The following is a 12,299-nucleotide window of genomic DNA, read 5'->3' as shown; positions in this document are numbered from 1 at the left end:
TCATGAGTAGGCCATGAACGTTGAGAAAGGAAGATAACAGAGGAGCAATCCTGGGAAGGGAAGCAGAGCACAGGTGTCTGAGCCACCGCAGAGGTGGCTCCAGGGCGTTCAGGTGGCTGATCTGAGGGAGGGAAGCTGCTGTGAGTAGGAAGCCCGGAGCCCCAATGTGATGATGGTCCTTTGAACTTGCTCTAAATAGCACACCATTTACTCACCAAGCTGGCTACAGATCCATGTGGTCAGCTGACACTCAGGACTGGTCAGTCTCCAACATCCACTTGGCCAAATGGCTCACTGTCACCCTCATATATCTGGGGTCCAGGGAAGGCAAGAACAGTTCTGCCTACCCCAGGCCACTTACTTGCAGACGTCACTCTGGGCGCCATTCTCGGGGAGCTCCTGGCATTCATCATTGTCGATGGCCCACTGCTGGCCCGCAGCACAACATGTCTCCATCAGGTCCTTGGTGGAGCCTGTGGGTTGCAATGAGGAGCTGTGGCTGGGTTTCAGGGCCACCAAGTGTGGTACATACTGCAGGCTTTGTGCAGGGGAACCTCTTACCCCAGTCCCCACCCATCCCTGACCTGCACTTCCAGTCCTTCCCTTGTAAGGAAGCACTAGGGAGCGCTGGTCCTCTGGCAGGGTGTGTAGAGCAATGGGTAGCCAATGACTGGCTCCAAAAGCATGTAGGGGTGTGTGTGTGTGTGTGTGTGTGATGGGTGTGTGTGTGTGTGTGTGATGGGGGTGTGTGATGGGTGTGTGGGTGTGTGGGTGTATGATGTGTGGGTGTGTGATGGGTGTGTGGATGTGTGATGGGTGTGTGTGATGGGTGTGTGATGAGTGTGTGTGTGTGTGTGTGTATGTGATGAGGGTGTGTGGGGGGTGCTCACTCCAGAGCCCACAGGACCAGACTGCAGAGGCAACAGCTGACATGTGATTGTCTAGCCCCTTCCCTAACCCCCAGACTGTTTTTGTCAAGACATGTCCCTAAATAAACCATTGCAGACACAAGAAGCCTTGAGTTTTGTTCTTCTGATCCAAGGAGCCCAGATGGGACAGGAGACAGAAAAGAGCCTCAGGGGTCTTGTGGGATTGCATTAGGAATTATCTTAAGTTGTTTTTCTCAGAGATTTGGTTGTAATGATGAAATCTAATTAATAAAAATGAATACTAATAACAATTATTATAACACAATGACTAAAACCAAAATTGGTGTATTCAAATAGTGGTTCTTCTTAACACAGTAATAGAAAAATTAGTAGAAAAATATGCCATTTTAAAAAGAAATCCAGAAGTAAACCAGCAGTAAGCATTCTCTCTCTCTTTCTTCTTCCTCCTCCTCCTTCTCCTCCTCCTTCTTCTTTTTAGATTTATTTTATATGTTACTTTGCTTGAATGTATGTACGCACACCACATGAGTACAGAACCCAAGAAGCCCACAAAATGGCATCAGATCCCCTGGAACTATAGTTACTGGTAATTTTGAGCTGCTATGTGGATGCTGGGAATGAACCTGGGTTCTCTGCTAGAGCAGCAAGTGCTTTGAACCACTTTTTTTTTTTGAAACACATACCATGTATGCATACTTGAGAAGAGGGGCAATGCACTCAAGATGCAAACTCTCCTGTATGTGAGGTACAACTTTAAATACAATTATAATCGAACACGCAGTCTGCTTATGGGATTTGTCAAGGTGATTCTCAAATTCACACAAATAGCAAGGCCAGGTGGAAACAGCCTGTAATCCACTACTCAGAAGGCCATGCAGCAGGATTGTAGTTCAAGACCAGCATTGGCAATCCGGTGGGACTCATCTCAAAACGAAGTCTTAAACACAAAGAGGCAGAATTATGGCTCTCAATCAGGCAAGTTTCTTCCTTTTCCCTTTTCAGGGATCACATCTCCTCAGAGAAGATCTCCATGGCACCTGTGTACCCCAACCCTATCACTCACCTCACTCAGCCTCCATTTACAAAAATGACTTAGTATCTAAAAGTACACAAGCCAAGCATGGAGGTACATACCTATAAAAACTAGCCCTCTGGAAGCTAAGGCAGGAAGATTACAAATTTGAGCCTGAACTCCATAAAGAAAACCTGTCACCAAAAGAAGGAGGAGGAAGAGGAAGAAGAGGAGGAAGAAGAAGAGGAGAGGGATGGGAAGGAAGAGGAGGAGGAAGAAGAGGAGGAGGAAGAGGAAGAGGAGGAGGAGGAAGAGGAGGAGGAGGAGGGTGATATGGATGTGGCCGAGATGCATAAATGCTTCGTTGGCTGAGGACCCAGGCTTTAAGACATAATGAGCCTATGGGACATTTCATATCTAAACCCTAACACTTTATTTTCCTTTTATAGGCTGGAATCTTCCCTCCCTAAGGCTTTTCTAAGAAAGCCTTATGGGATTACCAGATTGCGCCAGATCCTGGGGTCCTGGCCAGGCAATATATGATAGATGCCCTAAGAGATAACAATGACAGCCCCAATGTGCTGAGCACCAGTAACAACCCAGGCACAAGGCCAAACACTCCAACTGCTGTTATTCCCTCTGCCCAAGAGGAAGTGGAGGATTAAACAGCCCAGCCTCACTTTCCCTCTTCCCTTCCCCTCTCCAGGCACAGGCAACTTGGTCCAGCCCATCTGAGCGAGCTCACTCGAACCAAGCCTCCAGCAGGCCAAGGTGCCGCCTTCACGTGGACTCAGTGGTCTTCTAGTCTCTTGATCTCAGGCCAGATTTCAGCCTGCACTTGGTAGACTTCCACTATTCCCTGGCTTCTCCCACCCTAGCTCTCTCACCTCAAAGGCATCTGGAGCTGTGACCTCACGCTAGATGGTCAACCTACTGGGAACATGAGGGGGACTGGGTCTAATGTGGAGTCAACATCCAAGATGTGGGAGGCAAGGTCTACCTCACAACTCCCAAGGTGCTCCTGAAGCAACTCTAAAGGCCTGCCTGCATCCTGACCCCAGACACCCCAGCCCCTCTCTCTGGTGATTTCCTGACCTCTGACTTCTGGCCTGTGGAGTGAACATCCTCCTCACACTCTGACCGTAGTGATATGCTCCAATCTCTGGGCGTCCTGTATCACCTTGCCTTGGCCACTCCTGCAGTTTTACCTAACTTGGTCACAGGAATTCACACCCCCCTCCTCCAGCAGCACACTTGCTTCAGGTTGCCCCTGGCTTCCCAAAGCTGAGGTGTTTGTCTCCTTCTTATCCCTAAGCTGCTTCTTGTGCCAGTGAAGTCCCTCCCTGGATGTTCTGAGGACATACCTCCCAGGGCCACCTCCAAATCACACCCATGTGTCTCCTCAACTCCTGACCCTCTGCTCCATCTGTCCCCCAGTCACTTCCAGGGTGGCACCCAGGTGACTGTCCACACACAGGAATCAGACAAGGACTCCTCAGTGCCTGTGCAGCTCCACAAAATGTTTCTGCCTCCTCCTTCCCCACTTGTCCCTTCTCTGTGCCTCTCTCTCTCTCTCTCTCTCTCTCTCTCTCTCTCTCTCTCTCTCTCCTCACTCATTCCTTAGTGTTCCAGGCTCATCTCTACCCAGGACAATTGCACTTGCTATGCTGTCTGCCCAGAATCTTCCACCCCTCACCCTGCCTTTTCCCACCTCTACTCACAACCAGCCTAACTCCTTTCCCCTTTTTAGGGATCACTTTTCCTCAGAGAGGGTCTTCCTGACTTCTGTGCACCCTAACTCTACCATATCACCTCACTTAGCCCTTCTCATACTGCACTGGCATTGGGTAGCTCTGAGTCATTTTGGGGTGCCTTGGAGTTGCATAAAAAGCCATTATAGGACAAAGTACCACTCCCAGGTATGACAATAAATGTCTTCAAAGCCGTTCTTGCTCCTCTACCTAGTAACTTGGGCCTCTGCTTACTGCTGCCTAGATTGGTGATGGTCTGTGCTAGAAGCATCCTTCTCTTCCCTGTCCACCTGGGGAATGTCCATTCATCAGGCCTAAAAAAGCCAACCAATATGCCTTTCCTGCCCCTCCATCTGGCCAGCACCCACTTGCCTCTGGACAGGCCAATCAGCTCCTGCTTCTAGCTATACACACTCACACACACACACACACACTGGACCATGATATCCCTGCCATGTGACACACTTATGCCAACACAATCTTTGGAAGGTCTTGTGTCCAAGAATGGGCCTGAGTCCCCTCAGGTCTTTAGTGGGCAGCACAGGGTCCAGCACTGACTGGAACATCACAAATTCTGCTTCTAGGAGGAGCATTCAGGATCTCAGCATCCATCATAGTTCAAAGTTCACACAAGCCCATGATGCCTGTATGTGCAGTATAGAGGCCGCCCTTGTCCTTCAGCACACATAGTGTGATGCATTGTACCTTTCTGAATGAACTAAACTACCACTGGAACAGAATCAATACCTGGGTGGAAGACTGGGCCACTGTCCATTGAGTGATGCCCATCTGCTCTTCGGCTTCCTCTGGGTTGGGTGGGCCACCCTATTCTTCCCAAAGATGACTGAGGTCCCTCACCTCCTGCTGAGCAGTAATGTGGCCATCATTGTCCCAGCTTTGGACCACTCTGCTGTGGTCTCCAGAGCATCAGTGCCCAGCCAGCCAGTATGACAGATCCAACCCGCACCTCTCACGCTCCTGGGTGGCAGGGAGATTGATAGTGTGTGTGGAAGACTTGCCTTGCCACCCACTGAAAGGGAAGCTGTGCAAATTCATTTTGTAGAGATTTTGTTATCAGAAAGAAAAAAAAACAGAAATAGATGCCCAGGGGCCCCAGGCCACTGAAAGGCCCATGCTAGAAGTGTCTTACAAGGCACAGTCCCTATGCTTCAACAAGTCTACTCAATGACGGCCACAACTACCATTGGACATGCTCATATCCCACACGCATGACATGAGGAAAGACACTGGCCACAGGAAGAGACAAAAACAGGAATGGATAAGGTAACAGGACTAGAAAATCCCATAATGAAGACAGGCCTGAGATTTGGAGACAATAGAGCAGGGAGCCCGGCACAGATTGTAGACAGTACATGTTTCCACTCAAATTCAGAGACAGAAAGTAGTGTAGCAGGCACCAGGGACTGGGGCTTGTGCTCAACAGGGACAGTTCTAGCTTGGGAAGATGGGAACTCTCACTCCACTATGACTGCATTTAATGCTGTTGAGCTGCAGACTCAATAGCTATAAATTTCATGTTATGTTTGAAAAATGTATTACAGTACAATATAAAGAACTGTGCTTTATATTTATATCTGACGCTTCCCCCACCAGGAATATAATATACTCACACACACACACACACACACACACACACACACACACGGTGAACCCAGGCAGGAGTGTCGCAGAAGCATGATGTATTCGTGACAGCAAAGATTCCAGAAATGCCTAACAATCCGCAATGAAATAATGAAGCTGCTCCCAGCCAATCGTACGAAGGTGTTAAGGAGCCAGAGGCGTATGTGTGCTTGAAATGAAATCATTCCTGAAGGTATTTCAGGCAGAGTTCAGGAGCTATATAAACTGACATTTGTCTTAAAAAGGATTACACGGATATACTGAGTGGAGACCCAAGACCTAGCCACAGATGGTGTCTTAGGGAGAAGCCCAGCCTTCGGTATTCTGCAGGCACAGGTATTAGCCATTCCAGAGCTGTCCCTTGTAAATAGATGCAGAGATCCGGAGACTCTAGCCTCCTTTGATCAGAGAACAATGGATGTTCCAAACAATCCAGGCCAGACACCAAGACCCCTGGACAGTCCCCTTTCCCTGACATGAAAGCCCTGAAGAATTCAGGCTTTGAAAATGCTGTAGAGCATTTTCTCTCCTGGCAGGAGGGCAGCAGTGGGGGATCTCTGCCCAGGCCTGCTGAACCGAATGTTTGCTTTGTGGCCTCAGCACAAAGCCCAGAGGATGACAAGGCACTGTAGGTCCCACCAGACTTGAGGGACATGAAGGCATTTACAGCAGAAGCCAGGGCCAGCCCTTCCGGGCCACCCAGGATCCTTGAGCATCTTTCTGAGGCCTGTAAAGTAGGCAAACCAGCAAGGGTCCTGGCCTCCTCTCTGCCTTCTGCCCCAGGTTCACGGGAGGGGGCAGATGAGCCGCTGGGATGTGAGTCCACCTGAGCCCACCCAGCCTTGCTTCTCAGTGTCTAGGTCTCCATCCCCTTGTTCTTTCCAGGTGTGTTAGCACACACATGCTATGAGCCTGCCTTCCCTTAGGCTCACTTAAACCTAGTCAGTCCTACTGTGTGCTGTGCTGAGTCTGCACTTGTGGCCCCATCTTAGGGCTCTCAGGAGAGGGTCCTGACACTGCCACTTTTACAGATGGCCAGACAGATGCCTGACCTATGGTATACCGCACATACTCACAGGCAAATGAGAACAAAAAGGGTCAGCTACAAGGAAAGGTAGTTCTGACACCATTCTCAGGAATGTCACTTAAGACCAAGAAGGTGGTAGTTATGGGGATGAGAGTGATGGGAACCCACCCGCCATGCACACAGGTGTAAACTTGGTGCATGTAAACTTTGGGGTGCCCTGAAAAAGCATTGAGACGCATCAATCAATGCCATGTACCCTCCAGTCAGCCGATCCCCACCTAAATGTGCAGTAAATACTCAGGGACACCTCCCGCTTCCCAAAGACAGAGAAGCACACTGCCAGCAGCACAGCCCCCAACTGTCCATCAGCATCAGAGCAGATCAACAAGCTATGATTCACCCCCACAGCAGAAATGCTACCGAGACATTCCAGTTGCCATCGCAACGGGGGCTGCAATTAACTGCTCCATACAGGAACGTGGATAGCACCCAAAGTGTTTCCTTCCTCCAAAAGAGTCAGGCGCAAATCATTCCCATTCTACAAAACAATCTCAAGAATAGGCAAGGCACTGGCGAGTCAGAGCAATGACGTTAATGGGCCAGGAGAGAGTAAGAGCTGACAAGCTAGAGGCAACACCTGGGAACACGGGCTTCTGTCTGCTGGGTAGAGCACAGGTGTCATCTCCCTGAGCTGTCCACTGAGACCCAAAGTGCTGCTGTCTGCAAATTAAGTTCCAATAGGAGATTTGGCAAAGGCCTGTTCCATTACACTACATCAAAATACACTTGAGAGTACTGTGTGTATTCAGGGGAGTTTCAGAAAAAGCAAACCCAAGGGATGTAACCACCAAGGTAAACCAAACACTGGCTAATCACCCTTGATTAGATATTGCCTTTATAAAACAAGCTTTACAGCCCACCTGGGGAACAATTAGAGAAAGCAGAGTATTATATGGCATTAGGGAATTAACTGGGTTAGACAGAGTATCTACTTTTTAGAGTTTTAAGATACGGAGCCAAGACTGGAGATGTTTCCAGCATGCACGTGTCTAAAGGCTGGTCTTCCTAGCCACCAACTATGCAGCTGTGGACTCAACCAACTCAATATAGGAGAATATTTCTAAAAGGCCTGTATCTGTGTTGAGCAAAAATGCACAGACATCCTTTGCTTGTTCCCCCAGACAGTGCCGTATAGCAGCTATTAACACATAGTATTCACCCTGCCTCATAATAATCAGTGATCTCCGGGTGTTTGAAGTAGGATTCACACTGGTTTGGTGCATGGGTTTCATGTAAGAGACACAAGCATCCTCCAACTTTGGTAGCTTATACTTCCACATCACTGTTCATCATCAAAGGAAGTCAGGACAGGAATTCAAACATGTTGGAGGTAGCAGCTGATGCAGAGGCCATGGAGGAGTGCTGCTTGATTTTCCATGGCCTGTTTTCTCCCAGGACCACCAGCCCAAGGATGGCAATACTCACAATGAGCCAGGCCCTCCCCCAACAATAACTAAAAAGAAAAAACCCTACAGCCAGATCTTATGCAGGCGTTTTCCCCAACTGAGACTCCCTCCTCTCTAATGACTCTAGCTTGTGTCAAGTTGACATAAACTTAGAAAGGATGGTGACTCTGTGTGTGTGTGTGTGTGTGTGTGTGTGTGTGTGTGACACTGTCTTCTATGTATGGCAACACTATTTCTACCTTGAAATCAAAGCTGCAGTGATTGTGCATGCAGTATATTCTGAAGGGTGGGCCTCCTAGCATTCCTTTGTGAAAGTGAAGCATGAGCCTTGCCCATTCCCCAAGGATGTACCAGCAGTAAGCAACTGCTGCTGGGACACACACCCTGTTAAGCTGTTCATGTTCTTATAACTCCTAACATTGCCCAGGGCAGGGGCTAGAGAAGAGGCCACAGCCTGCCAGCTATGCACCAGCCCTGCCCTGCCCAACGCTGCCAGTGCCCTGTAATAGTTCCAGAGCCTCCATCTGGACAATAGGGGCACAGTTGCTTGCACAATATAGCTGGGCACTCATAAAAATGGCATACAGGGCTAGAAAATATCAGGACAAAAGGCCAGGTGGGTAGTCAGCACATTTCTCTGCTTCATTGGCCTTGGGACCTTGGACAGTTCCTTTAACCTCCCTAGGTCTCAGTGACCCACTTATAAAATGGGTATAAAGATAGCAAACCTCTGAGGATGCCTCTTAAAATGATCTATACATAGCCACCGTTCAATCCAGTACCTGAGACATAATCTACCTGCCTGCCCTTGCTAGTGGAACCTCACAGCCAGGCAACACTGTAGGTAGAAAGGACAGGAGGCTGGACATGCAATTGGCAAAGCAATGTCAGGGGAAGACAGTGTGAGAGACAGGCAGGGAGGAGCACTCAGTTGGAAGGTGGAGCACAGAATAAGAAGGGGCAGGCAGGGAGGAACACTCAGCTGCACATCTGGAGGCAGCTGGAATGACAAACAGATGGGTAGGGCAGGAAGTGTTCAGCTAAACACAACCCCAGCAGGCTTGGCCCTTAGCTCTGTAGCCAGAGGAACAGGCTTCTGACCAGCAGAAACAGACACAGATCTGTTCAAACAAAAGTACAAATCCATCCTCCTTGTACTCCCAGAGCATAGCAACCCCGCTGCAGAGAAAGCAGGGAACACACCACACAGCTGTGGGCAGCCGCTCTGAGCTGGCCATTGCATCAGTAGACCTAACAGGGACTTCCTATGTCTCCAGATACAGAACTGAGGCTCAGTGAGGATGAGTCCCTTGCCTGAGGTCACACAGCCAGAAGGAGCAGGGGCTTGAATCCACTCTCTGAGAGTTAAACTGGGCTCTTTCCCAGTGTAGTGCAGCACTAAGCTGGAAAGCATTGTGTGGTCATGGGGGTGGAGGCCCTGCAGAGTTTAAAGAATGCTGCCTTCCAAAGGCAGATGAAGGAGGCAGTAAGGCCACTGTAAACTCCTTTTACAGGGCAGCCAAGTGAATTGCCTGAAGGTTATACAGTTGAGAGATAGAGAGAGAGAGCTGAGTCATCCAAGCTAGAGAGACTCTCAGCAGGACCAGAGGACAAGAGCCCTTGTGGGGATCAAGAGAAAAATGCTTTTGTTGTGGGGAGCAAATACAATAAGGGCCCTTGAAGCCCCTGCCACAGGGCTGAGGACTGACACTCAGGTATAGGAAAAGTCCTCACCCAATCTCCCAACACTGTTCATCCCTCAGGGTCTTCTGAGGACTTCGAAGTACCTCTCATCTGGTCATTGGGCCTGGCCAGCCTCTGACAGGGCTGGCTATGGAGAGCATCAAAAACAACAATGTCACTGGTGCTGAGTCTGCACACAGGATCACCTTGCACTCCTCAGCTGTGGGTCGGGATAGGCTGGAGCAAACCGATCAAGCATGAGAAACCATGGAGCACAGACGAGTCAATGTGAGTAAAGACAAGTCAACAGGGAGCAGGAACAAGTCAACAGAGCAGAAGCAAGACCACAGTGGAAGGACGAGACGACGGGCATCAAAAACGAGAACAGGCAGAGCAGAAATCAGACCGTGTAAAGTGATGAGACCAGGTGGGGCCGGCAGAGGGAACATCTGTGAAGAATACCAGAAGGACCAGCAGCGGTATGGCGTGGGAAAGTGGCAGAGAGAGAACTCTATAGCCCTGAGGGTGGCATGTTGCCTGGAAATCCTGCTAGAGAGGTTTCTGAATATTCTAGACCATCTGGAGTCTACACTTCCAATGGGCAAATGAGAAGTGAGTAGCAGCTAGAGGCTGTGAACACTGGGGCAGGACATGGTGTCTCTAGCATGATGGAAATATCCTGTAATTAGATTTAAATGATTTTTGCATAACTGGGAAAATATTAAAAGCCACTGAACTATGCACTCAAATGCAAGGGACTTTATGGCTATAAATATGTTCTCAGTAAATCTGCTTTTAAAGAAAGACATTAAAGAAATAGAAAATTTAGAGAAACCTGGTCCTAGTGGAGTAACAGTCCCGGGAGACATCATGGGGACATCCCACTTATGGAAATGACAGAAACTTTATAGAAACTTTGATTCCCATGGTCTTAATTCCTCGGGCATGGTTGTGTACATCTGTGCTGGGTTGTTTGTACTGTCAACCTGACATAACTAGAGTCACTTGGAAAGATGGAATTTTAGCTGATCAGACTGGCCTGAGGCCATGTCTGAGAGAGATTGTCTTGACGGATGATTGATGTGGAAGGACTCAGCCCACTGTGGGCTACATCATCCGTAGGCAGGTGGGTCTGGACGACATAAGAAACCTACCTGAGCATGTGTCTGAGTTTGAGTCAACAGTGTTCCTTTGTGGTTTCTGCATATGTTCCTGCCCTGACTTCCCTCAGTGATGCACTGTGACCTGGAAGTATAAACCAAATAAATGCTTCCCTCCCCAAAGTGTTTTTTGATCTTGGTGTTTATCATAGAAAGCAAATAGGATAATACCTATAATCCAAGAACTTGGGAAACTGAGGCAGGAGAATGGCAAAGTTTAGAGCCAGACTGGATTACAGAGTAAAAGTCTGTCTCAATACAAAACAAACCAATTAAAGAAACCCACCAAAGGCCCATCTTTGCCTTCAGACCCTCACTGTAGGGACAACTATAAAATGTAACCAGTGCCTATGGGGAGGATAGAGCCTAGGGAATCTGGATGAGCTAGCTACCTGTGAGTCCTCCATGGGATCTAGAGCCCACTCTTCTCACATGGAGGCAGAGTCTATCTGCCACCACCCCTGCTATGACCTACAGAAAAGCTCCCTGACCTGGGATGACAGTTTCCCACTCTATAGATGGCATATCCTCGTGGTGTCTTCCACAGCTGTCTCTTCATGCTTCAAACATGGTCTCAGAGTAACCAGCCAGAGTCCAACTGCCAACCACTGACAGCAACACCAGAGCTGAGATCAAGGGTCAGCAGCAACCAGTCTGTTCGGTGGGAAGGACAGCTTCTACTTGCCTTCCCAAGGGCTGGCCTATGGTATGTGGGCCCAGAATGATCATACCTGCCTCTCAGTCAACAATGCCAAGCTGAAGTGGATCTGCTAACATCCTGAATGTCTCATTTCCAGTGTCTGCAGTCCATGGTGATCACAAGGATGTTTGCTACAGAAGCTGACAGGTAGATCAATGAGGGCAAGGATGGCAGGTCAGCAAACCAGAGGCAGGGCACCAGGATCATACTGCTCAGTCATCCCTCAGGATCCTAAGTAATCCTTGGCAGTGGACCCAAGAAACTCCTGCAAAGCCCCCCAAATACCAAATTCTCCAGTCCCATACACGAGCCTGCCTGGCCTCTACATGGCCATTGTACACTCTAAATCATCTTTAGACTACAGTCACGTATAACTATGCAGTCTGAACAGCTGTCACACTGTTGTTTAGTGCATAAGGACCAAACTGTATGGTCCATACGGTTCTAATTATTTTCTCAAATGTCTTGTATCCAGAGCTGGTGGAAGGCACAGACCCTGAGGTCCTCCCTGTCTCCAAAGCTCAGACACTCGCTGCAGCTGGTAGGCTATAGTCAGGGCCTTGCTGAGGACAGAAGAGGCTGCAGAAGCTGGAGATGCCCTGGACCTCCAGCATGTGCACATGCGCGCGCGCACACACACACACACACACACACACACACCAGCAGCCCTGGTGCTTCCAATGCCTAGGCTTTGTGAGCTGGCAGTAGGGAGGGCAGAGATTAGCAGAGCCCCAAGTTCCCCTTCCCCAACAATTCTTCCTCATATAAGCCACAGGACCTCCTCTTAACAAAATTTCACTTCAGTTGGTGGCAGCGGCTTTATATAGACACTCCCCATACCTGGAGCCCCCCTCTCACAGCATCCCACCCCAGGAGCCACACTAACACAGGCACTCTCTCCTCCGGAAAGCCTCCCTATCCTCAGAAGAAGTCAGAGCCCCCCAGATGGGCACAGGGCACTGCCACCTC

General features: G+C 49.2%; 1 protein-coding gene across 3 annotated transcripts in view; it reads right to left on the bottom strand.

Moving 5' to 3' along the window:
• Positions 1-12,299, bottom strand: part of Fbln2 (fibulin 2) — a 55,939-nt gene that overhangs the window by 20,449 nt on the left and 23,191 nt on the right. For all 3 annotated transcript variants that reach the window (XM_028773057.1, XM_028773056.1, XM_028773058.1), the window contains exon 3: positions 362-473. In XM_028773057.1, the coding sequence (XP_028628890.1) occupies positions 362-473 (112 nt within the window). The remainder of the gene's footprint in view (positions 1-361; positions 474-12,299) is intronic.

The sequence above is a fragment of the Grammomys surdaster genome, unplaced genomic scaffold, assembly GCF_004785775.1.
Source record: "Grammomys surdaster isolate TR1022 unplaced genomic scaffold, NIH_TR_1.0 220, whole genome shotgun sequence".
In the NCBI taxonomy this organism is placed as follows: domain Eukaryota; kingdom Metazoa; phylum Chordata; class Mammalia; order Rodentia; family Muridae; genus Grammomys; species Grammomys surdaster.
Note: the sequence above shows the minus strand (reverse complement) of the source record. Positions and strands in the feature narration are given on the sequence as shown.